This window comes from Athene noctua, chromosome 20, assembly GCF_965140245.1.
Source record: "Athene noctua chromosome 20, bAthNoc1.hap1.1, whole genome shotgun sequence".
Classification (NCBI taxonomy): domain Eukaryota; kingdom Metazoa; phylum Chordata; class Aves; order Strigiformes; family Strigidae; genus Athene; species Athene noctua.
The window spans coordinates 5,745,760-5,771,679 of NC_134056.1; the positions used below are offsets into that span (position 1 = coordinate 5,745,760).

The window sequence follows — 25,920 nt, forward strand, 5'->3', positions numbered from 1 at the left end:
GGCAGGTGCACTCCCGCCGCCTCGGGGGTCCCCGCTCGGGTACCGAGGATTGATACCGGTAGCAGCTTTGGGTGCTGTTTGGGCGCAGCTCCGTGGGCTGATAAAGCACAACCGATTGTAAATCGGTGCTGGAGAATCCCTTGGGTCACGAACAGTAGGGAAAGGCCTCGCCCCGGGACAGGCAGCACCGGGCTGATGCGTGTCCTGGCCAGGATCTGTGGGAGGTTGCCCTCAGCCCCCTCACTCCCCCTGCCATCTCAGCGAGACACCTTTTTTTAAAACAAACAAACAAAAAACTGTACGAAAGTGGGTTTTAGTAGGAATTGTCAGACAGTTGTCCCACACCACCCCAGAGCCAACTGCCTGTCAACCCCGGGTGCAGCTGCCCCTGCTCTTTGAGAAAGCAGCAAGCCCAGGTACGGCGTGTGCCCCTCCTGCTGCCAGGCACTCGGGCGGATGGGCAGCTATGGATTATATTAAGAATCTTTAATGGATACAGCTCTAGGCAATTGTCACCAGCTAAAAAAACAGAGTTCCAGGGAGAGCAAGAGGGAGGATGAACCACATCTTCAGCAGCAGCACAAGGCAGAGGCTTGACATTTCTGTAACAGCAGCAAATTTGTGTGTTGATTGGAGACGTATAATTGTCTTCCCAGGGAGATGGTAAGTGGCTGTGGCTCCCTGCCTCTCAGCCAAGCCGATTTGCACTGCGCTCTCACTGCTACACGGTTTTGCTTTTGCAGAGCTGTCCTTGGGCAGCAAGAGGGGAGCCCTGGCCCATTACACTCCTGCAGCACCACAGCTCTGGCATCCCACTCCTGGGGCAGTTTTTGTGCAGAATTAGGTGGGAGGTGGGTTGGTTCATGATCGGAAAACCCTGTGTCCCTTCCAGACCACTGGACCCACCAGAGATAAAGTTGGGGGTATCCACTGTCTGAGGCAGCAGTTTTACATATAGCCTTTAGCAAACCTGATTTCCAGCACTGCGAGCAGAACACCACAGGTAAAACAGGTGAAAAAGTGAAGTGGGCTCCAGCCTGGTGACTTGTTTCTGGTCTGATGGGAGTGACTTCAGCTGCTACCTGGAGTTGTGGCACAGCCAGCACAGGGTGGGCTGAAAAAGGACCCGGCTCTGCCGCCTGTGTGGCCCCACAGCCGGGCCCGCGTGGGAGCTGGGGGGTGCTGGGGGTGGACACACATGCCTTTCCTTTAAAGGAGATACAGCCACTGACCTCTGCCACCCTGTGGGAGTGACACTGCAGGAGCTGGCTGTGCTCCCCATCCAGCCTGCGCTGGCTGCACAGCCTGGTGCCACCAGCCAGCTCCTCTCCAGTGGGGAGGGCACGTGGGTGCTGGTGTGGGGCTGTGGGGTGATGCAGCTGCAAGTAGCAGCTCTCCCACCTCCCTGGCCAACGCATCGCTATGCTACCCAGCCCCTGGGACTGCTGGCAATTGGGCTGGTTTGTAGCCAGAACTGGTGACATCCAGTGAGCCAAGCAGAGCTAGGACAGGTCATGAAGACCAGAGGAACCTTGCACTACCCCAGAGCAGGGGAACAAGCCAGAACAGAGCTGCTCTCGCCCTGCAGCAGGCAGGGGATGCCCCCTCTGGGGCAGGTCTGACTTTGCTTCTGCTTGGCCCCAGTTTAGCCCTTGCCGCTGTGAACTCCCTTCCCTGGGGAAGCAGGCAAGCTGCGTGCCCTCCAGTGAGCAGTTCTCTGCCTGGCTGTACCAGGATTCATGTCTGTACCTCTGTAACCACGGCACGTGAGATCACACTGCAGGGTGCTGTGCAGCAGGACAAGCTTTCAGCGTGTGTGCAACAGCCTCTCTCGTCTCCTGGGGCAGGAGGACCTGCCGAGTGTTACAGCTTTGGTACGTTACATACTTGATAAGCTGTCCCTCCCCGGTGCGCTGTGCTGCTGTGGGGAAGGAGGGATGGAGGGATGTGTCTGGGATGGAGGAGGTCTGTGATGGTTCTTCATTCGCTCCATGGTGAGAGACCAGCCCTGCGATGGCTCTGTCTCCTGCACAGAAGTGTCGGTGGTCCCTGGTAGCTGGTTGTCCCCATGCCCCGAGGACAGAGCTGGTGGCTGAAATGTCGCAGAGCACTCGGGATGCTGAGCCTGAACTGGTCTGGATAAGGACCAGGGGTGTGATGTTTTACAGAGGGCACGTGGGGAGCAGCAGGAGGGATGGATGCTGGTGAACATGGGGTGTCCTTCGCTCTGCCATTCCCTGTGCAAGGGGGCACAGAGGTGATGGGCTAGCGGCCAGGGACCTGTCACTGCCACTTTGAGCAGCCCTCAGGGAGACTCCGCAAAATGTCCTCCAAGTTCTTCTTGTCGGCCTGGATCTCAGCCAAATCACTCTCGAACGCCTGGATCTTCTCCTGCTGCCGCACTGCTTCCTGCTGCAGCAGGCTGAGCTGCCCGGCCAGGGTGCCCGGCGTGGCCAGGCGCAGCCACAGCCGCTCCAGCTCCAGCCGCCCAGCGCTCAGCACCGCCTCCACCTCTGCGGCCTGCTCCAGATTGCCTGGGCAAGGAGAGAGGACATGGATGAGAGGCAGAGCGCCAGGCAGGATTGGTTCTGGACATGCTCCAGGGGCCCAGACCCTCGGCACCAGGCAAACTATAGGGAGCGGGTGCAGCAGGGCATGGAGGCATTGCAGCTTCCCAGTGATCACAGATAAGCAAGTTGGATTGTGGCTCCAGGCAGGGCCCGGGCACATCTCTCTTACAGATGGGTGATGATTTCCAACCTTTGCAAAACTTCTCGGATGCAAGAGTCCCAGAGCACTCAGAAATGTGCCCAGATGATCAAAGCAGAAGCTGGAGCAAAACCAACCAGCAACAAGGAGTGAGCCCAGCCAAGCACATCCCTCAGCCCCAGAGGGATTGAGCCCTTGGCCCAACCCTGCTCATCCTGGAGATGCCAAAGAAGATCAGTGTCTCCATACCAGGCAGGAACACACACATTCAGCAGGCCAAATTCATCCTCAAGGCATGAGCCCTCAGAAAGCTTTGCCAAGACCCTGGGCGAACTCAGCAAAAGGGTACCCAGCTCAGCCTGGATGGCCAGTAAGCAGGAGAGCCCCAGGCCCTGACAGCCTGGCCTGTCCCTGGGACCCTGCACCTTGCTCCCGCCTGGGTCTCACCTAGACTGCTCAGCAGGTTGTTCAGGCTCTCGATGTCCGAGATGAGTGAGCCCTGGGCTTCCTGGATACTTTTTGCCATCTCACTCACTGATGTCCCCACCTTCCAACACAGAGAGAAAACCAGATCAGCAACAGAGTTGACCCTTGGCTGGACAGGAGAGGGGAGGGGATCCCAAGAATGTCTCCAAGGCATTCCCCATACAGTGGAGCTCAAAAGCCAGGTTGCTGCCAAAGCCCCTTCCAGGCTCTGGAGGGCATAGACTGCCCGAGGGGACCTGACCCACCTGGTGTGCTTCCTCCAGATCCCCCCTGAGCTTCTCGGCCACACGCTCTTGCCGGGAGAGCTCCCTCTGGGTCTTGTTGGCACGTGTGGCAAGCTGTCTGACGTGCTTGCGGGCCCGCTTGCTCTCCTGCAGCATAGCCTGTGCCCTCTGCAAAGAGATGGAGATGGGGACAGTCACCTGGGGATGCTCAGGGGGACTGCGGCTGGCTCCTAGGCTGGAGCCCTGGTTGGGTGCATCCCCCTGGTCTGCAAGCAGACAAGGGTGGGCTGTGCTGGGTGCTCTATCTGGGAGCTCCGCAGCTCTGCCTGCAACAGCCTGGGCTCTGCCTGTGACAGCTGCCAGCCCAGCCATGCCCTGCAGCCTGGTGTGGGATCCCCACACCCCACATCCCTCCACTCGGACCTTGGCGCTCTCCCCAGAGACTCGCTCAGCCTCCCCGGCTGTCCTCTGAGCTGCAGTGGAGATGGACAAGGAGTTTCCCAGCGTCTTCTCTGCCTGCTTAATCTTCCTCTGGGCCTCCACCATCGTCCTGTCCCGTACAAGTGCCATCTTCCTGCTCAGGGCAGCCTGGCCCTTCCGATGCCCCAGCACCTTCTTCATGCCTGCAGGGACAATCCAGCTGTTACCAAACAGTCCCTTTCTCCCCTTGGCACACAGAGCCAGCATGGTGAGAGCTGAACTGTGGCTGGAGATGCTCTGGCCAGTGCCTTTTACCTTCCAGGCTGGCCATGAGGGTCTCTGCATTGGAGAGCACAGCTTTTCCATGTGAGACAGCCGAGGTGGCTGTGCTGTGGGCAGAGCCAGCCCGGTCCTGCAGCTGGGGAGAAGAGTGAAGCTGGGGAGGGGGTGAAGAGCTGCACCCAGCTGGGAAATGTGAGTCCTAGCCTGCTCCTGGCTTGGCAGGTGAGCTTCTTGGGAGATCTGGGAGCCCAAGGAGAGATGTCTTCCAAAACATCCACTCCCAACCCCCTGGCTGCAGGCATGGCCTCTGTGGCCACTGGAGCAGCAGGGATGGGGCTCACCCCCCCGCTATGCCCCAGGTGGGAGGCAGGAGAGGGATGTGCCCAGCATGCCCACAGCTCCAGCTGGAACAGCAGGTCCCCATCATCTGTTTTGCAGGGACACCCCACGCAAGCAAGCAGGGATTACCTGCTTGAAGCCACGAGTCTTCTGCAGTTCCTGGCGCAATCCAGCTGCCAGAGCACGGGATGCCTCGACAGCCTGCTGAGCCGACGGCTCCTGTGCCTCCACTGCCCGCTCCAGTGCTGCCACGTCCTGTGCCAGGGCTCCAGCCTGCGCCGGCAGCTCCTGCGGCGGGGTCAGGAGTGCTGAAGGCTCCATGAGAGCATCTCCCAGCCTGGGAGGCAGCGCTGCCCAGTGGGCAACGCAGGGGGTAGGGCTGCAAGCAGGAGCCTTAGCTCGGACGCTGCTCACCTGCCCCAGTGCAGCCACCTGCAGAAGTTTCTCGGCCATGTCTGCCTTTGCCTGCTGCACGGCTGCGAAAGCTCTCCCGGCCTCCACTGCCACCTCCGCCACGCCAGCGCCCAGCTCTTCCCGCGCCCGCTGCATTTCCTCGTACCTACGTGGACAGGACGTCGCTGTCACCCAGGGCCCTCCGGTCCATTGAAAGATGGAGATGACACTTTGAGACCTGGCCCCGGACACGGATGTAGGGGGAAACATTGGGGGCTTTCCCTGAAACACCCCCAGCACAGAGCGCCCTTGCTTTCTGCTTTGCAATGCTGCAGTGCAATGAGTTTGAAAGGACTCAGCATGACCCTGTTGGGCAGATGCCAATCACCGTGACCAAGTCGTGTAACAGGGACCTGGCCAGAGGCAAGGGGCTGTGGTGCCCTGCCAGCCCCTCACCTGGCCTCCAGCTCACGCTGCACATCCCACATTGTGTTCCCCTTCAGCAGGCTCTGCAGGAGCTCGGAGCTGGCTTTGGAGGCACGCAGCGCTCTCCTGACCACCGCCTCCACCTGCACCATGGCATCCTCGTGGCTGCAGGGACAAGGACACCCAGAGCGATGATGTTAGGATGGGCCTCCTCGGAAGAAGCAGCCATCCTGCACCCCGAGCTGGGCAGGCAGCCTCCTCGGCCTGTGCACACTGGGATCAGACTCGCAGGAGTACCTCTGGGCTAGTGCCCGTGCTTCCAGTGCCCGGCGGCTCCAATTCGTGGGCTGCTGAGGGATTTCCTGGGGAATCTCCTTCAAACACAAACAGCAGCAGTGAGACCCCAGTGAGGAGCAGGGACCCCCAGACCCCAGCACCAACAAGAACCTCCCAAAGGGCTGAAGTAGGTTTGCAAATGGGGGTGAACAAGGGAAATAGCTCCTCTTGACTCAGCTGCAAGGAGGGCTATACCCACGTGCATCCCAGGCTTTCCCGCTCACTCACGGTACTGGTCACATCCCACCCCACTAGCCCTGCACATCCCACTGCCCCCCAGGATGGCCACAAGCCCCCACAGGAGCCTGGGGCCAGTGGGAGCCCGCACCGTGGTAGCCAGGGTGTCTGCAGCGTGCAGGATCTCCCGCTGCGCCGTCTGCAGCACGGTCCCAATCTCTGACAGCAGGGTGCAGGTCTTGGGGGGTCCGTGGCTGGAGCAGCTGGTGGCCCTGCTGACATTGCTGAGATGGCCCTGCGCGGTGCCCAGCGCCCCTGCCAGCCGCCCCACCTGTGCCAAGAGGGTGGCCCGGGCACCTGTGGGCAGCACAGGAAGCTGCTTGTTGCCCACAGAGGTGCTCGGGGCTCCCCACTTGTCTGTGGGGCTGCTCCGTGTCCAAGCACCCCACCTTCTGCCTGCTAATGAAAGGGGAGAGTAGTCCTTCCTGGGTGCTCAGGAGGGACCCAGGGATGAAGCACCCTAAGGGCACCCCATATGCCGACGCTCCATCCCCGATAACGCCCATCACCAGCTGCTCCAAAACCTGCAAGCGTCCCTGTGGTGCTCTGTCCTCCACAAAAAGGCACATCCCCCCCAGCTGCCCTCCTCTTCTCAGTCACCCCATCATCGCCCATGCTGCACCCTGTGGGAGCAGAGAGTCCCTGGAAGGGTGACGTGGGGCTCCCCCCATGACGTTGGGAAGGGACACCCATCCCCTGTACCTTGCAGGAGGTGAGGACTGGGCAGTCCGTCTCCCCGGGGTGCATCTCCCAGCATGGGGGACTGGCCTGGGTGGGTGTCACAGCCTGGTTTTTGCAGCCATTCCTCCATCTCCTGCAGCCTGGCCTTCAGCCGGTCGGCCTGTGGGTGAGACACGGGGGGACAGTGAGGCAGCGCAGGGGCCGGGGTGCTGCACCCACCTCAGCAGGGCCCAGGTTGTACCTCATCCTTCACCAGCCCATAGCAGGCAGGACACTGCTGGCAGCGGGAGCTCGGCAGGTCGAGGAAGAAGTTGGCCTGGCACCGGTCGCACTTGTAGCCCACGAAGCCGGGGCGGCAGAGGCAGGTGCTGTTCTCGTGGCACTGCGGGGTGACGGAGCCCAGTGGGGAGCAGTTGCAGGCTGCAATGGTGGCAGGGAGGTGTCACACCACGGCTGCCAGCACTGGTTTAGGGATCGAGGCACCGTCCCCATCCCCGTTACCTCGGCAGCCCCTCGCAGAGAAGCCAAAGAAGCCGTGGTGGCATCGGTCGCATTGCTTCCCCGTGACGCCGGGCTGGCAGGAGCACTGCCCCGTCAGTGCGTGGCACTCGCTCTCTTGTGACCCCATGGGGTGGCACTGGCAGCTGGCACCGAGAGTGGAGGGGAATGAGCGAGCACCGGGAGCAAAGAGCAGAGACTAGGGCTGGGGACGCAGAGTCGCGCCTGTCCCCGCGCAGCCCCACGTACCTCTTGCACCCCACGGCGGGCTGCAGGCCGTAGTAGCCAGGCTGGCAGAGCCCACAGGCTCTGCCCGTCACGTGCGGGAGGCAGTGGCACTGGCCCGTGCTGGGATCACAGCCCCCCAGCCCTGGGGCTGAGCCGTCGGGGTTGCAATCACAAGCTATGGGAGACAAAATACCAGTTACATCCCAGCACGGGGCTGGCAGGTGGGACAGTGGGAATGGAGCACTGGGGCTGAGCCCCACCACAATGTGGATGCCATGTCCCCCCTATCAAAGAGGGCTCCAGAGGCTGTCCCCACAGACCAGGATATCACAGCAGTGGAGGAAGAGGGCAAAGGCCATTCCTGAGCATTTGGGGGCCAACTTGGACCATCAATCAACCCCTAAACCCACTGGCCATCCCCTTTCCACCCACTGCTGGGAGGGTTTTGGCTGCAGTGGGACCCAGGGGAGCAGGGCCACCCCTCGGGGCCATACGTACGTGCACACTTCCCGGCAGGGTTGGGAGCCAGCGCGTCCCCATAGAAGCCCGGCTGACACCTCTCGCAGTGCTCGCCTGTCGTGTTGTACAGGCAGCGCAGGCACCGGCCAGACACGGGGTCACAGTTCCCCACAGCATTGAGATCCACGTTCCCGTGACACTGGCAGGGGATGCAGGGACTCACAGGGCCTCTCTGCCCCAGGGGGTCCCCAAAAAACCCATCGTCACAGAGCTCGCAGCATTTTCCTGGGGAAGGTGAAAAGGTGGGGAGGGTCTGGCCAGGCCGGTGCTGCCCCCAGCCCCCTCGCCTGCCCACCCCCAGCCTCACCTCTCTGCCCTGGGGGGCAGTGGGTGCAGACCACCTCCCCACTGCCAGGCACCTCGGTACAGGGCGAGCGGCCGGGGCAGGGGCAGGGCTTGCAGTCATCAAAGCGCCCTGTGAAGGGGTTGCCATAAAACCCGGGGCTGCAGCGCTCACAGGAGGGACCTTCTGTATTGTGCAAGCACTGGCAGTGCCCTGCAAGGAGGAAAACGGAGCTGAAGGTCTGCAAAAACCCAGTCCCAAATAGCAGCGGGGACCACGGGAGGGATGGAGAGCCAAGTGCGAAACGGGGCACACTGTGGGTGCCGAGAAGGATGCACAACTCCAGCCAAGGGATCACGCTGGAATTGCACATCCCCAACCAGAATTCAGAACATTTTTCCCTCCCTGCTCCATCCTTGCTCAAGGAAGAATGTTTTGGAGAGGACACAGGGTCCCAGCACCAGCCCCGTGCTCCCCTGCAGCGTGGGGACGAGGCAGCGCTGGTGCACACAGGCAGCACCATCAACGTGCACGGAGTCTCTCAGTGCCTTTGATAATCGACAACACATTTCTCAGCGACGAGGCGCATCGTTTCCAGCCTGTCATGGAAAACACAAGCAGCCGGCCGGCACTCAGCGGGGAGCGAGCGTCTCCTCGCGAGCCGAGCCAGTGAGTCACGGCCTTCCAAAATCAGCTGAGAGGAGGAGGAGGAAGGATGCTCAAGGAACCCCCCACCTCCAGGCAGATGCTTGACTGGAGCGAGAGAAGGAGCCAGGGGGAGGATTTTTCCCTGTGATTCGTGGAGTTGGGTTGCACAGAGGGGAACAGGCATTTTTCCATTTTCCCCACATCCAGGCAGAGCCGGACAATGGGAAAGAAAGGAAAAGTGGGTGGCAGGAAGGAGTGGAAAAATAAACAAAAGGAAGCATGATGCAGGCTGGCTGGGGCTGGCAGCGCAGGGCCGGGACATCAAAAGCCTGGCTGCGTCCCTGGGATTGTGCAGTCAGCAGCGCCAGCCCTGGCTCTGTGAGACAAGGGGCGAGTTTGCAGAGCTGCCGCCGCGTTTCTGCTGGCAGGGCAGGGCACTGGCTGAGCACAGCGCCTCTTCCAGCCCTTTCCATCCCAGCCATACACTATTCCTGCTCCTCACCGGGGACAGCCGGCCAGCGAGGAACCCCAGGAGCTCTGTCGGGGTACCAAAAGCATCATCTTATCTCCAAGCTCTTCTCAACACGGATCAGAGCTGCTGCTTTCTGCAGGGGTGGATGGGGAGCAGGGCAGTGTCTCACAAGCCTCTCACGGCTCCGATCTTTCTTCCCCAGGGCTGACAGCAGCGAGGCTGGTGCTGGATTCACGCAGCCACCTCAAGCTCAGGGGCAGTGGTTTGCAATCCTGCCCCCCTTCCCTGACTGAAGCCATACAGACACTTTGCCTGGCAGGAGAGGGGAGAGCCAACACCCTGGAAACTGCTCCAGTCACAGCCATGCTGCCCTGAAGACTTTGCTTTTGCTTTTTCCTCCCTTCAAGCCACAGTCCCTGCTGCCATCATGCACCTCTGAGTGGGATCTGGAGGCAGAGCAGGGCTTGGGCTGGCAGCATGAGAGCTGGCTCCTCCGGTGCCTTCCTGCAAGCTGGCACTGCTGTATTTTCCTGCTCTTTTACTTGTTTCTCTGCTCAGATTCACTCCGTTTGTAGAGGGCTGTGTCCAGTCCTGCTCTGCTCCTCAGCCAGTGATGCTGCCTGCAAGACCTGTCCTGGCAAAACCCTCTGCCTCTCTCCTGCCCGTACCCCTGCCTCCTCACTCCCCTGAGGACCAGGACTCTTCCTTTTTCCTCCTTTAAGGTCATAAAGTACCATGAAAGATGCCTCTCATTATAAATTACCACCATTATTGCACTTCATTAATTATCTCTGACTTTGCAGTTATGAACCCAGTCCCTACAACCAGCCAAGCAATTCAACTTCCAAGTTTTGGGTACCGCAACCTCACAGATGGTTTCCAGCATCTGCCAGAAACAAGCAAACGTGGATTTGTCACCCATGCATGGAGTGACGGGGCGAGTGGAGGGGCCGGGGGGTACACACCTGAGAGGGGGTGACAGTCCCCGTGCTGGTTGCAGGCGCAGGGCACGCAGCGGACAAAGGGGCCGCCAAAGGGGATCTCCCTCTTGAAGCCGGGTGCGCAGGCCTGGCAAAACTGCCCGGTGTAGCCTGGGGGACACGTGCACTCCTCCACCCAGCCCGCCCGTGTCCCCGGCCCGGGCCGAGCGGACGTGAGCTGGACCTCGCTCAGGGACAGCCTGCCTGCGAGAGGGGAGAGCGGCGTGAGAATGGGGGGGGGGGCATGTCCCCCAGCCCTGCTCTCTCCATCCTGCTTGGAAATGCTCCTAAGAGGCATAGGACACCGCAAAACACCTCCTGGAGAGCCACGGGGTGTTCACAGAGAGAAGCCAACCCCTGCCCCAACACACTCCTTGCAACGCCTCTCATCCCCGAGAGCGTGATGCTGCTTCCATGTCCCCAGCCCCATCCCAGCTTGGTCCCCATGGGGACGTTGCACGGAGCCACGCACCTTGCACGGGGCTGCGGCTCACACGGAGGCGGAGGGTGGTCAGGTTGGACAGCACGCGCTGAAAGCTGAAGGCCGACAGTGAAGGCTCCACACCGTCCTCTGCCTCCTGCAGCCTGTTAAAGGAGGGTGTGAGGAAGGGCAGGGCCCGTCTGACAGCCACGCACCGCAGGACAGCTCCAGCTCCCCAACCAGCACGCGAGCACAGAGATGGGGGCGCAGTTAAATCCCCGAGGGGGGCAGGGAGCGGGGCTGAGCCCCACAGCACAGGGCAGCCCAGGCAAGATCGGACACGCTCTGTCCCAAGTCCAGCCGGTGCTCCCCAAAACGCCGTGATGGGTACCTGAAGGTAACAGCCTGCTTTCCGTGCTGGGGCTGGCTTGTGCTGCTGGACATGGTGATCTCCATCCCCTCGCCCTCCAGCACCAGTTGGACCCGGAGCAAGGGCACCTCAGTCTCCATCCCTGTTCCGTTCCCCTTCACTCCCAGCAGCAGGGACAGGAGCTGCCCATAACTGAGGCGCTGGTTCTGCAGAAACTTCTCTGTGAGGGAAGAGAGGAGCAAAGTCTGTAGAACATGGAGGTATCGGCTCTGCCAGGGCTGTCAGTGCAATCCTGCTCCCAACAGCATCACCAGGAGCCATGGCCAACCTCCAGAGCAGGGCCAGGTCCAACCTGCCCTCTGGGGTCCTGGTCCACCCCTCTAATCCCCCCACACCTTGTGTTATCGAAGCACACTCAGTTCTGGGGGATGAAGCCCAGCACCGATGTAGCAGTGGGATGTCCCACGAGAGGACTGCGGGGTCCCCATGGCAGAGCAGAGCCCCAGGGACCCAGCATACACGATACCTGGTGCAAGAATATCCACCGGCTCCTCTCCATCCCACTCGGTGACGATCTCCCCGTCAGCCCAACGCAGAGGCAGGTCACCGGTGCCTGGAGCTGCTGCAGCCCAGCCCTCCAGCCCTGGTGACAGCACACAGCAGCGGTGCAGGGCTGAGGGGAGCAGCGAGTCCCCACCAGCCCAGCACCAGCGGGTGCAGCTTTCAGGGGCTCTGTCCTTCCTCCAGAGACTCTCCAGGGTCTTGGAAAGGGCCAGTGCTTTGTAACATCCTGCTCTGCTCAGGCTCTGGGCTCTAACATGCCAGAGAGTGGCCCTAGTCATCCCCCCCATCTGTTTATTTTCTTAGATTTGGAGGAAATTATTATCTTTAAACTTTTGCCCCCCTGCCTGTGCTGTGATTCCAACATTACTGTGGGCTGAAGGCGCAGGAAGCCCAGGGTGAGACAGGGTGTAACTGCATTCAGTTATTTCCTTTGGAAATCCGTTAAACTCCCCCCCCACACCCCAGGATTAGTTATTTATTCCAGCCCTGGGTGCCCACAGGATGAACACTTGGAAATCCCTCCCTAGCTCTCGAACGGGCTGTGCTCGAATACCAAATCATCCCAAATTTGGACCCTTTCACCCAACACAGGAAACTTCCAGCTGATCCAGCTGATCCAGCTCAACTGCAGATCAGGGAGAGCTTTGGGGAGGGGGGCTTTGGGAGGGTGGGTGGCCGCATCCTGCTCCGTGCTGCTGAGCCTTTTGCAACCCAGCCCAGGGCTCTGCCAAGCCTGTCCCTAAAGGAGCAGCCCCAAACTGGCTGCATGAAGGGTGGAAAAAAGCCTCTGTTTAAAGCCTGGCTCTGTTTCAAGGCCATAGAAGACATTACAGCAGTACAGCAATTGGCAGCACGGTTTAAAGGCAATCAGGATGAACCCGCGCCTGGACATGTTCGTATCCATCTGCTCGCTGGCGCGCACACTCGTTGGGATGCAGGGGAGGCAGAGAGCTGGGCTGCCTGTGGTGGGTGCCTGGACCCTGCTGGGGTGCAGGCGGGGGTCCCGGTGAGCGGGGGCTGCGGGGGGAGCTGCGGTGTGCCCGCAGCCAGGGCTGCCCACGTCGGGTGGGATGGCAGGGTTTCCCTGAGCATCCCGCACACATCCCGTCCTGCCACGCGCAGCCCTGGCCACAGCTGGGCAAGAGCACCCCATCCCGCCCTCCCAGCCCCTGAAGATGGGGACAGGAGGGAATAAGGGGGAAAGTTCCCACCAGGCTCCATCCTTTTAGTTTTTATCTTTGTGAGCTGATTTTTAGTGCTCCTGCAAGTCCCTGGTATGGTGGGATGGCTGTGCCTGGCCCTGCAGCCCTTCCTGAGCCATGCACAGCCCCAGGAACAGGTCAGGATGCCATGGGGAGCCAGGGAGAACCTGTCCCCACAGAGCTGGGGGCAGAAGCAGAGGTTTAACAACAAAAAAAGAGCAAGCCAGAGAAAACGCCCTCCAACCGTCACCACCAGTTAGCCCCAAAGGGAGGATGCTCAGCCCCAGCCTTCCCAAACTGCCAGAGTTTTTTGGATGGAGATGATGCAGCCGTGCCCCGTTTCACCCAGGGCTGGGAAGTTGGTACCTTCGGTGAAGCTGGAGTGGACGTGGGTCACCTCGTAGCCATCTGCTGCCGTGCAGGCGGTGGAGTGGCCGTAGCAGAAGCAGCTGGTGCAGCCAGCAGGGTTGTGGGGCTGCAGGTTGAACCAGCCCAGCTGGCACCTGGGCACAGGGAGGAAAGAGGAACAGGTAGCACAGGGCAGGCAGAGCCACAGGGGACCACAGCAGCATCCCAGGAGGAACACTGCTGGCATCTCCGAGTGTGCCCAGTCCCAGGGGCCCAGAGGGGTACAGCCCCACGGCCGTGCTGGCCAGCCAGGGTCTCTGCAGGGGGTGACCCTGCAGGATTCCCATCACAAAGCCCCTGTGAGGGGTTGTGTGTAGGGGCTGGGGAAGCAGCAATGTCCTACAGAGGTGAAGACGCTTGCCCTGCACCGACCAATGGGCCTTAGCTCTGATCCCAGAGGGGTCAGGACATTGCTGGAAAGAGGACAGTGGTCCCATCCCAGGGCCGTGGTGCTTACCTGTTGCACAAGTGCCCCTCCACCCTCTCCTTGCAGGTGCAGTGCCCCGTGTTGGGGTCACAGGTGCCCACGCTGCCCGCGGGGTCGCAGGCACAGGGTCTGGATGGGGTGAGACCAAGGCATGAGATGAGCCCCAATCCCATCCCGCTACTCCTACCCAGGGCCAGGCTCCTCACCTGCAGCCGCCTTCGCTGAGGCTGTGGTAGCCATCCTTGCAGCGCTCACACTTCCAGCCCGTCACGTTGGCTTTGCAGAGGCAGGTCCCCGAGTCATCGCACTGGGGCTGCAGGGAGCCTGCGGGGACCGTGGCAAGCCCTGAGGCTCAACCCCAGCCAGGGTGAGACACGGCACGGATGGAGATGGGGAAACCCCAGGCAAGGTAAAACCGACAAAAACGATCCCTCTCAGCCAAGCTCCGGCTTGGCACGGCCCCACGCACCTGCGGGGTGGCAGTGGCAGGGCTGGCAGGCTGCCCGCTGGTCCCAGCGGTAGTGGTTCTGCCGGCAGCGCTCGCAGTGGGGCCCGGCCGTGTTGTCGCGGCAGTTGCGGCAGCGGCCCCCGTGCCCGCTGCGGCGGTACAGCTCCCGGTCATAGAAACACTCCTCTGAGCGGCCGCTGCAGTTGCAAGCTGGGGGGAAGGCAGGAGGGGTGGTCGGCACCTGGGGGGCGCAGGGCTCACCCAGGGGTTAAAGCAACCCCCTTTGGGGTTGGATGAGCCAGAGGGGCTGCTTGGCTCAGCAGCACGGCGGTGGGTGCAGCACTGTGCATGGAGCAGCTGCCTGCACTCATGGGGTAAGGAAATGTTGGGGAATCCTCAGGGTGATGCTGTGAAGGGGTGTCCTGGGGTGCAAATCCTCCCTCCCTGCCCAGAGCAGCCTTACGAAATGAAACAGGCGCTTTCTGCCCGTGCAGGAAGGGCAGGAGCTTCCAGATGAGCCAACGTGGCACCACCGCAGCCACCTGGGGCTGGTCACACACCCTGGCCACGGAGCCAGCCCGGGAGATACTCACGGAGACACTCGTTGGCGGCCTCAGCGGTGCCGCGAGCCCAGGGCCGGTCCTGGTAGAAGGGCTGGCAGCGCTCGCAGTCGGTGCCGGCCGTGTTGTGCTGGCACACGCAGACCAGCTGCCCGACCTCGTCCGGGGCGCACTCGCTGGCGTGGCCGTTGCATTTGCACCTGCAGCGAGACACCAGCGTGGGGACAACTCATTCTGAGCAGCGGGGTGGGCAGCAGCCAGCAGCGGGACGGTGCCCAGGCTGTGCGGCGTGTGGCCATGGGGAGAGGAATGGGGCAGAAAGCAGCTCGGGCTGTGCCGGTGTGGAGGCGGCCCGCCGTGCCCCCGAGGCACAGCTGGGATGTCACATGCTGAGGGTGGCCTGTGTGAGATACTAACCAGCTCCAGCTGCTGGGGCTGGGGGGTGAGATGAACCCCGACCCCTCTGTCTGGGGGAGGCAGCTCTCACCAGGATGGAGACTTCCCACTCCTGCCAGCCAGAGAGGGGCATGTGCAGCACAGCCCGTGGGCAGCCCCCGGTGGGTGCCACTGACCTCCCCATCCCACATCAGCTCTCCCAGCCCGCCAGCAGCCCCTCTGGCTCCTCAGGCTGTGGCCATGCTGACTCCAAGCTCCTCCACCAGCCTCTGTGCCCTCAGGGCATCTCCCCACTGGCACCCCAGGACACCTCTTTTGCTGCGCTCAGGGACCAAGCAGGGCCACAGGAAGAACAACACAAGCCCCAGTGCCAATAAAAGCCACCGGGCTGGGAGGAAGCAAAGCAAATACAGCTGGCGGCAAATAAGAATCACAGAATCATTAAGGTTGGAAAAGACCTTGAAGATCATCTAGTCCAACCATTAACCTCATGCTGACAGTTCCCAGCTACACCATAAACCTAAGTGCTATGTTAACCTGACTCTTAAACACCTCCAGGGATGGGGTCTCCATCCAATAGAGAGAGCCTGTGGGGAAAAGACCCCTATTCTCCATCACTGGAAGGTCTCCAGGTTTCATCACCCATCTCTGCACCACCAGCTCAGGTTTACAGATGCAGAAAGCCACATTGGAGCAGTTTGACCCAAAACACAATTCAAACAAGACTGAGGTGGGGAGCAACTTCCCCACATTGCAGCTCCATGGGCTCAGGAAGGTCCCCCCACTCCTGACCTCACCCCATTCTGGCTGCCTCTCACCTGCCACCAACGGAGAAGTCAGAGATGGCGTAGTAGTATGACTGCAGCACCTTGGGGTCCTTGAAGATGTCATCCCCGAACGTGTTGAGCCGGTTCAAGGAGATGAGCAGGTCAGTGACGGTCACCCACTCCTGCCGAGGACACAGGGAAGGCACCTTGGCCAGGGGTCTGGGCCACCAGCTCCCCACCCCAACTGGGACACATCCTGCACCTTTTCTTACAAGGATGCAGGGCACCACAGGCACTTTTACCCCGGGTGGCTGCATTAGTGCACCCAGTCCTGGGAAACCACGCACCCACCCCACTCCCACCCCAGCAGCACCTGCAGCGCTGGGCTCCCATCAAAATTGTAAGCGCTGGGCCGTCCCTCGAGGGTGGAGAAGGCCACGTTGCCCCCGCTCAGTGGGGAGATGTCGCTGAATTCATCGGTGCAGAAGGCCACCTGCTCATCCTCCCCCGGGCGCAGGTAGTGCCGCTGCCGCTTCCCGTAGGTCTTCTCGCAGGACGCGCTGTAGTACTGGAACGGCACCCAGGGCCCCTCGGCGTGGCTGCGCTTGTAGATGGCGAAGCTCTCGGGGCGGCTGGTGTGAAACTTCAGCCGCACATAGGTGATCTCATAGGCTTTGCCTGGGGACAGACCCACCATGCCATCACCCTCCAGCAACCCAAGCCCCGTCCAGTTGCAAACTGGCTCTTGCCCCAGCGCAACCACTCACCCACTGCACAGATGCACCAGGAGGGTTGCACGGGCAAGGAGCAAAGCCAGGCTCTAACCAGCAGCTGGCGGAGGGGAAGACCCAGGCCCACAGCACTGAGCCACATCCCTGGGACACAGGGATGGAGAGGTGGAAAAGATCAAGCTCGGTCCCTTCCCAGGGAGCTGCATGCTGGGACCCAGCATTGCTGCTGTCTTTGCAGGGATGAAGACAAAGAGAGGCCACCAATCCCCAGGGCGGCCGACACAGCTCTGAAAGTGCTTGAAAGAATTAGCAAAAGGGGGAAAAGAAAACACCAAAGTGAACATCAGAACCGCTTAATTGCCAGAGATGAAGGGCCAGCTCAAAGACTGGATTGCTCCATAACAGCACCGCTCCTGACAGCACAAAACAATTAGCTGCAAGGTTTTGGCTTTATTTGAAAAGATAATGAGTTGGGAATGTTAGAGGGGTTATTCTGGGACTAGGAAAACAAGACTTTAATTGGGCCCATATGAATACTGTCGCATATGTGCTGCGACTTTGCTGCGGGGGAGCTGAGGCAGCCTGGCTACCGGCACTGGGAAAAGCAGCTGCCTCCCATCAGGGACGTGGGGAGCACCCGGCCAAGCACCCGGGGTGGGGGCCAGGCCCACTCACAGCCCACCCAGAGGTGACAAGGGCTGAGAAGGGGCTTCAACCGAGCTGTCCCACAGCCGCCACGCTCCCCTGTGCCTCTTGCTCAGTTCACCTCCTTTTGGGACCCCTCCGCGCTGGCGACAGCGGGGGTGCCCCTGCCCTGCACCCTGCTGCAGGCAGAACGCCCGGCGGATGCCGGTTCCCAGACAGCACGGTCCCAGAGGGGGGTGGCTACCAAAACAGCAAGGTCGAGGCTGTGGCCTCCTGGAGCAGTTTCCTCTGGGAGAGGAAGGGAGCTCGGCTCTGTGTCAATAAACAGCCCCTTGGCCCAAGTGGCCCCGCGTGAGGGGAGGGGGTGCCTGGACTGGGGTAGCCCCATCTTGGTGCCTCTGGCTGGGATGGAGGAGAGTCGCTGCCCTGGGGAATCATCCTGGGGGAGCGCGTGTTTTTCCCAGACAGGCATTTTAATCAGCCAAATTCTGCTTAGAAAAAAAAAACCTGGGCTTGTTGTCTCCCCTTTCCTGCTTGGGAAGGTGTGACGTGTCCCAAAGCTGGGCGTGCTGCGGGATAGGGATGCTGGGAGGGTGCACAGACAGCTGAGGGTGACAGCCCCAGGACCCCTGGGTGCTCTCCCAGCTGTGCTGTCCTCTGAGAAAAGCATTTACCCGCCTCCCGCAGAGCCCAGAGTGCAGCTCGGGCTGCACCAGGGGCTTCAGGTGGAGGATTCTGGAGAAGAGAGAGGAGTGTGCAGGGATGGTGACATCACCTACATCTCCCAAGCCACCTCTGGCGACCCTGAACCTCAGCCACGGGAGCCTGCCACAGGCTTGCAGCCTGATCTAGACACTCTGAAATGAGCCGTTGGCATTCAGAGAGCCACCCAAGGAGCCCTGGTGCCTGTTGCCTTTGCAAGTGGATATTTTGGGTTCCTCCCTGGAGTCTGACAGGGTAAATGCAATGGCCACGGGTGCTCAGGATTATCGATCCACTCCGAGTCCGAAGCATGTTAATGGCATGGCTGAAACCTCGCAGAGAAGAGAGATTTAAAGGAGGATAATCTAATTAATGCCAATCAACAGCATGCAGGTAAACACAGGTCTTGTCCAACTCATTTGATATCTTATTTAATAAGCTCCCCAGGCAACCACGCTGGAGAACCTACAAGATGTCTGACTCAGGACTGAGAAAGAGGAGCAGGCTGGCAGGGACACGCTACGTGTGTTAAAAAACCCCATTACTCAGCAGAGCTCACAAGCGAGGACTCATCCTGGGTCATGTCCTGGGGGGCTGCAGGGGCCAGTTGGGCTTTTCCTCTATAACTTAAGTGAAAGCATTAAGGTAGCAATAAAAAGGTGTGCAGCTGGGATGAGAATGCGGCCCAGCGGCTATGGAAAAGGTCAGACAGCGATGCACCGGGCACCACAATGGCACTTTTTAGCATGGCAAGATCTATGAGCCATGCAGAAAGAGGGGGATGTTTGCTGAGGGATGCTCTGGTTCGGGCACGCAGGGACCGGGGCTGAAGATGAGCTCGGTGCAGCGTTATGGCCTTGGATGTACTAACAGGAGACCGACGCAGCAGGGTGGTCACAGGGAACGGACAAGGCTCCACTGGAAATCAGAGCGTGGGGTCTGCAGAGGAGCTGGGGAAAAGCCCGAAGACAGACAAGAGACTGGGAAAGCCGAGGCGTGCCGGAGCCTGCACGTATCCGTGTGCCGAGCTGGGACCGGTGGCCACAAACTCGCCTGGCAGCGGCTTGCTCTGCCACGCGGGTGGCATTGGGGTTGTTTATGCCTCGGGTCAGACACAAATGATGTGGGGGTAATATGACAGCGTGCCTTAGACGGGCAAGAGGCTGGCAGATGCCCTCCCGTGGGGCTGGCGGGAGCGGCAGCAGGGAGCGGGGATGGCAGGCTCCTCCGGCACTGCTTCTCATGCCCGGTGGGGAGTCCAGCCCCAGCCCGGGGACGAGGACCAGATGTCTGCCCGCTCGCAGGGGGCTGGGAAAGCAGCGACCTCCGCACAGCTGGGCAGCTCCCGCAGGCACAGGCCCTCCGCTGTCACCCCGACCCCAGCTGCCGGGTCCCACCAGCACGGCTCCGTGCAGCACCAGTGCTCAGCTGTCCCCTTACAGGCTCCGCAGCCCCTCCGCTACCCCCCTTCGGCATGCAGATGGCAGGAGACTGCAGAGAATGAAGATTTTACAGTGCTGCCCAATAGACTGGATAGTTTAGATGGCAGGAAAAATGTTAAAAAAGCTCTTTAAAATGCCAGGCATGCCCCATGGGTTTAAGTACCCTCTAAGCGGGTGGTTTGCACATTTTTATGTATTTATGTATTTAAAACATAGAGGGTTGGATCCCAGCTGGGGCTGCACAGCGTGTGCAGAGATCTGCCCCCCACACTGAGACACACCGGGCATCCTCAGCACAGGGGGGAAACGGCACGGGCTTGGCACCCACTGTGCCCCCCCCTCCGTGGGCAAGGCTCTGCCGGTGGGTGGCGGGGGGTAGGGACCCGCCTGCCTCCTGCTCTGCAAACTTGCATAATCGGTACAAAGCAGCCTCGGGTGAACGGGAGAGCAGCCCCCCCGGCACGCTGGCTGGGAAGCAGCACAGGCGGACACTGGTATCCTCACCCCGCAAAGGACCGGGGCTTGGCTGCTGGACGGGGCAGACCCTCCCCAGGTCCTTTCAGTGACCTACCCTTTGCAGAGGGCTTCCCCCCTCTTTGCACCCTCTAAAAGCCCTGGAGGGGGTCCTGTCTTTAACCCAAAACTGGCACCAAGAGCTACGGGATGCAGGAGCACCCACCCCCCCTCATCTCTGCACCCAGATCTCGAACACACCATCCGTTTCCCTCGCCGGCAGCGCGGGGGGGTCCTGCCAGCACTTACCCAGGTGGAGGGTGATGTTGACGGAGTTGGGGTGCTGGATGCCAAAGGCCATGGACTGGCTTTGCCACCAAGTGCTGTCCTCCTGGCTGTGGAAGTCGGTGAGGAAGGAGGCGTTGTGGTGGTGCCGGGGGTCGGTGGCATCGCAGCGGTGGCACAGGGCGCTGGCGTGGCGAGCGCCCATCTGCAGGCAGTAGTCCTCGGGGGGCGAACCGCACGTGTTGGTGGCCTGGGCAGCCCGGCCAAAGGCAGCGTTCTCAAAGACGGGCATGCAGCGGCGGGGGTGGCCCCGGGGGTCCCAGCAGGCGGGCGAGCCCCCCGCGCCCAGCCCCAGCCCCAGCAGGGCCAGCAGGCAGAGCCCGGGAGGCCGTGCCATGGTGGGGCTCGCCTGGCCAGACTCTGAGCCTCCTCCGGGTGGCATGGAGAGAGCAGGCGGGACGGGATGGGACGGGACAGGCTGGGATGGGACGTGTCCCCCTCCCCGGCACCTCCTCTCGCTCTGAGGTCCATCTTGTGGAAGCTGCTGGAAATGTCAAAAGCTTCATGTCTGAGCCGGGGCTGCGGGGTTTGGGCTGCCCCCGGGCCACCCTGGCCCCAGGCTGCAGGGTCAGGCAGGACGGGACCTCTCTGGTGGGATGAACCCCAGCCCTGTTGCTTCAGGGATGGGGGGGGGGGTTTGCACCTTCAGCTGCACAGATGGAGCTGAGCTACTTCATTTCTCAGCCCCCGGGGATGAGCTCATGCTGATACATGCCCCACATGTGGGTTTTTCCTTAAATTGGTGGGGATTACCACTTTTCTCGCAGCCCCAAAATCAAGAGGGGGTGTGGACCCAGCACCCTCCGCTCCTCCCACACTGATTTTTGAGGACCGCTGCTCCCCCACTCACACCAACCTGGCTGGCTCGTGGGTCTGTAACACCCCCAATGCCTCCACACTAACCCCCACGAGTGGGGGTCCCATCCCTGCCTGCTGCCACGGGGCAGCCCAGTCCCCTGGACCAGGGCAAGGGCACATCCCCGTGGAGGCATCTCCATGGGGTGGTAAAACCAGATCATCACCAGACCTCATTAGCAGCTTCTCAGGTAATGCTAATTATGGTCTGTGCCAGAGACGACCCTTCTCAGGACTGTGGCACCCTCCAGATTCGATCCATGGGGACAGGACGGTGACAGCAAACAGGGAGACAGGCGGGCTGGCATGGGGCCATGCCCCTGGGCAGACCCTGATGCCCCTCTGCAGGGGGTATGTTTGCAAAAGTGGAGTGCACAGGGGAATGCTGCCTCTGCCCCCCACACTGCTCAGCTGAGCTGCCCACAGGAGCCCTGGAAACTTAGCCCTCATTTATAATTTAAGCTCCCTTCCTCCCTTTCCCTTCTACTCTTATTTATTTTATTCTCCTTCTCCGTACACACTGCAGGGAGAAAGCACCGGAGGGAAGCTGTGAATCAGAGGCTTCGGCAGCGGCTCCCGCAGCAGCGCCGTTTCAAAGCCCCATTACCATATATTGACCCTGGCTCTGACAGCTGGAGCCAGCTCCGCTGGGAAGGGTGAATTTCCCAGCACCGAGGAGCTGTGCATCAGCTGCCTGGGAGCGGGCAGCCGGTGGCAAACCCACTGTCAACCTCTGGGGAGAAAGAGAAGGGTTTTCAGCTCAATAATTGCCCTGCACATCTCTGCCACTAGTTTTAAGGGGATTTGCATCCTGCAGGGATGAGGTTTTCCAGATGTTTTGCTTTCCCCTGGCTACCGAGGCTGTAAACTCTGGGAGGGAGAGGCTCTTTCATGTCATGGGTTTGCCACCTCCTCCTTGGGATGTTACACATACCCAGGAGATGATTTCCCTGCCCAGCCCATCCCCTCTTGCAGAGGGGCCCACGTTAGAGAGCGATGAGACTCTGCAACCAGGGCTCCATGGCTGCTTGTGGGATGCACAGTGGATTTGAGCAAATCTTATGAATATCCCGACCCCACCTCCTCCTCCAGCACAGCCCACCCGGCATGGGGGGACAGCCTGTGGGGCCAGAGCTTGATGGGAATTGGTGGTGACACCGATGTGTGTGCAGCAGTAGGGATGCTGCAGCTGGTGTGGAAGCTGTACATCCCCAGACGGATTCAGCTGCACCCTGGGCTGGCCAAGCCCCTTACCAGGCTCCTGATGGGTGATGGGCACAAGCCATGGCCTGCCCAAGGAGGTGACCTATACTTGCTATGGATGGGATGGGTGCTCCGGGCAGGATCTGCCCCTAGCTCATGGTCTGGCTCTGCTCTGGGACTGGCTGCTGCTAGTGACTTGGCTGGAAAAGCTCAGCTCCTCTCCCATGCACAGCAATTCCCTCTGATCAGGTTTCCTTGGGTCATCTCTGAGGGCAAACTGGGGAGGTGGGAAACCCCATCTCTGCACATACCCCCCTCCAGTCCTGTCCTGGTGACTGGCAACCACCCTCATGTGGCCCACAGGAGGAGGAAGATCAGCCAAGGGCTTGGTTCAAACCCTGTCCCCCATGAGTGTCCACCAAGGGCAAGGGAAAAAACCATCACATCTAATGTCACTCCATAAGGCAAGGAGAGCAGTAGCCCCACACAATCCCCTTTTCTTTAAGAACAAGGCACCGAACACATCTATCCTGCACTGCAATACTTACCAGATTTGGATGGTGGCTTCTTGCAACGAAACCTTCACACACAGATGCCTCACCTTGCCATGGGCGAGCTTCACCCCTGGATGGGATGAAGAGCTAAAGCTGGTTACAGGAAACCCCTTGTGTTCCAGGGACACGGACGAGCTTGAACAAGGGTGTCCGTAAGAGTGATCAGGTCTGGGATTTGATCCCACTTGTATAGCAGGGCCCAACTTCAGCTGAAGTCCTCTGTACCTGGTGTCCCAGGACTTTGGTCCGAGGCGTGGTGACCAAGGCTGCGATGACACCCCAACCTGCCATCACAGCCCAGGAGCTACCTTCTACCCTGGCACGGACCTGGCACCTGCAAGGGTTAAGAGCCGTGGAGGCAGTGAGGAGAAAACGTTCTTCTGATTTGCTTAATGAACGTTAATTAAGAAGACAGAAGATAGCAGATTCCTTTAGGGTAGAGATGAAAGGCCCGTTAATTAAATCTGGAGAGAGAGTGCAGGGCCGACTGATCCTCCTCCTGATCAGACCTGACAAGGCAGGCACGGGGCGGGAGTGAGGTGTGCCAGAGCCCAGAGCTCCCATCTCCCGCAGCCCAGCTCAACGCCAGCAGCACAACCAGGCTCCCACAGCATGCTCAGACCCTGTGCCAAGTGCCACCACCACCCCCAGCGCTGGGGTGAGAGCTGCGTGGGCACCCCTGACTCTGGCTGCACCCTGGGCTGGTATTGTGAGGTGGGCACACACTTGGTTTCCAGCAGAACCTTCCCCAAAGGGATGCGCTGCCCTTGCTGTAGTGCTGGGTATGATGAAGTCTCCCTTGGCCAGCTCCATCCTGAGGGAGGGGATTTGGTCACCCAGCTTGGTGGTTTGCCCCAGGTTCCACTGCCAAAGCCTGCAGGAGCTGGGCACAGGTTCAACGTGAGCGGGTCAGAAAGGCTCTGGGTACCACTTTGTGCCAGTGCATCTCCATGCCAGGAGGGGCAAGTCTCTGGGGCTGGCTGTGAGCTGCCAGGGTGGAGCCCTCCTCCCCGCGTTTCAGCACACACGCTGCCTCACCCACCTGGAGCAGGCAGCTCCTGCCACCAGTGATTTGCTAAAAGGGGCTTTTCCGCCTGTATCTGAGATCCTGGGAGGCTGTCGCACACTAACAGGATTCTGCTAGCAGCCTGCTGCCTCTGCACCAGCACTCCCCACCAGCTTTTAGTCCAGGCTTATTTTTAAAAGCAGAGCAGCTGAGCATCCCAAATTACTCCTTGAAACCACAGCAGCCCTACCTTGCTGCCCTGCCCAGCCCCTCCAAGGCAGTGGCTGTACTCACTCCTCTCCCGCTCCCGCTCCATCCCTCGCCCCGGGACTGGAGCAGGGATTAGAGGCAGGTTCAGCCGCACGACGCCACGAGCATTTCAATTGGCAGAGCCACGGCGCTCCACCGCTCTCCCGGCACACAGAGGCGTGCGAGGAGCAGAGATCTCCAGCACCGAGGGCTCTGCGGCAGGGTGATGGAGTGGTCCTTGTCAAAAGCAGCAGCCCCTCGGGCAGAGGGGATAGGCCCAGGAGAGGGCAGCTGGCAGCCTCCCCCCCCTCGGTTCTACTCACCGTGGGGTGAAGACCCCATCGAGTGGGAAACAATATGTGCAGTGTAAATAATGTCTGGAGCATCTCTTCTGTGCGCTGACTTATTTTGTAAACCTGAACTTTGCAAAATGTCACGAAACAGAGAAATGGGAAGCCTGGGATGAGTAAATCTCTATTAGAAATTCCCCAGGACAGCGGCAGTCATGTTCTCGCTCAGTGATGGCACATTACAGCCCAACCTGGGCTTGGGGAGTGGGGTCATGTGCAGCACTGATTGCAGAAAGTATTTAATTAACACTGCCATAAATACAGCACTAGCGATGCCAACCAGACCACGATGGGGCAGGATGCTGCCGAGCTGCGTGAAGTTTTGCCAAGGCAGACATGAGAAGACAAGGGGGGGCAGAGAAAATCCAGCAGATTTTACCCCCTGCCTTGCCCCAGCCCCTGGGGGCCTCAGGGAGGCAAGATGAGAATGGGACAGGGACATCACCCCTCAAGAGGATGTCTCCTGAGCAAGAAGGCTTCACCGTCAGCACCTGGACAGGTGGGGTAACCCCATATCTGAGAAACAAGCTCTCTGGGGGCAAGATGCTCACAGAGCAATTGCCAGGGCAGGCAGCACCATCCTCTCCCCTGATGCACAAGTAGTCTGGAAGCCACCTTTCCAGAGCTAATCATCCCCAAACTTTCTCAATACCTGGCAGACAGTGAAACTAGGGACATCCCAGCTTCACTCACACGTGACCACAAGCTCATCATCTCACAGATGAGCTGAAGGACAGCAGATCCGACACAGCTTGAGGACACAGGGTGACAGCTGAGCATCCTTGTCCCCAGGACACACACCTCACCCATCTCCTCAGGCTCAGGAGGTCAGGGGCCACAAGATGAGGAAGAGCTGGCTCACAGGACCAGCCAGTTTCAGGCACAGCCAAAAAGGCCCTTTCCCCGCCCAAGCTCATCAGTAGTTTAATGACACCCACTAAAAAGCTTCGGAGTCCCTAATCACTCGTCATATTACAGTTGTTCACAAGTGAGGCCAACCAGTACAAACCTCCTCGAAGCCTTTCTAATTAACAAGCAGGAGCTTCGGCTCTCCCAGCCCAAAAGCAGCATCTCAGATAAAACTGGCATCCTTCCTGCCAGCCTGTGGCCTCCCTTGATAAACCCCTTAATGGGCTTGTTAGCATCACCTGAGGCCACCTTGCTGGCAAACGAGGTGCATCTGTCTGTCTGTCTGTCTGTCCTCCCCTGCCTCCCTGCTGTGGGTGGGGAGAAGTCCATCTGCCATGCATCCGTCCGTCTATCTGTCCATCCGTCTGTCCCCACCGTGGCAGGAGCCATGGGATGTGCCTGGCACGGCTACCTCAACCCTGTGCTGGGTCCCTGGACGTGTCCTCTGGGTTCCCCACCCACGAGGTGCCCTGAGCACCCCCTTCCCAGGGAGGGTGGGTGGCAACTGAGCAGCAGCAGATGCCACCAGATGGTCACCGCAACTGGAGACCTGGCTAAACCGGTAACTGGGAGGACACTGGAGTCCCCTCATTTACTAAATGACTCTCTGTATCAGTCCCGTGGGGAGAGAGGAATGAGCTCAGGATGGTGGCACCAAGCTCCTGTCTGCAGAACCCCCGGGACCTTTGCACCACCGGGGCACCTGCATCGGTGTTGCCACAACAGTCGGTGGGTGCCGTCACTCTCCAGGC

At 60.2% G+C, this 25,920-nt stretch overlaps 1 protein-coding gene across 3 annotated transcripts; it reads right to left on the reverse strand.

The window, feature by feature from the left end:
- Window positions 1-307: 307 nt before the first annotated feature.
- On the reverse strand, window positions 308-20,412 carry LAMC3 (laminin subunit gamma 3). Of its 3 annotated transcripts, none has more exons than XM_074923817.1 (29): window positions 20,007-20,412; window positions 16,098-16,402; window positions 15,776-15,906; window positions 14,595-14,761; window positions 14,023-14,211; window positions 13,760-13,877; window positions 13,584-13,682; window positions 13,085-13,221; window positions 11,479-11,595; window positions 10,974-11,172; window positions 10,634-10,746; window positions 10,147-10,365; window positions 8,086-8,274; window positions 7,758-8,003; window positions 7,281-7,434; window positions 7,035-7,177; window positions 6,775-6,953; window positions 6,555-6,693; window positions 6,377-6,475; window positions 5,944-6,149; window positions 5,577-5,653; window positions 5,310-5,444; window positions 4,875-5,019; window positions 4,590-4,748; window positions 4,155-4,257; window positions 3,843-4,042; window positions 3,441-3,587; window positions 3,157-3,256; window positions 308-2,534 (listed from the first exon to the last, which is right to left on the reverse strand). In XM_074923817.1, exons 1-29 carry the CDS (start codon window positions 20,377-20,379, stop codon window positions 2,284-2,286), a joined length of 4,839 nt encoding a protein of 1,612 aa, XP_074779918.1. In that variant the 5' UTR covers window positions 20,380-20,412; the 3' UTR covers window positions 308-2,283. The 3 variants fall into 3 exon arrangements, with proteins under 3 accessions (XP_074779918.1, XP_074779920.1, XP_074779919.1); XM_074923819.1 differs by lacking the exon at window positions 20,007-20,412 and adding an exon at window positions 16,492-16,598; XM_074923818.1 differs by lacking the exon at window positions 6,377-6,475.
- Window positions 20,413-25,920: the final 5,508 nt, after the last annotated feature.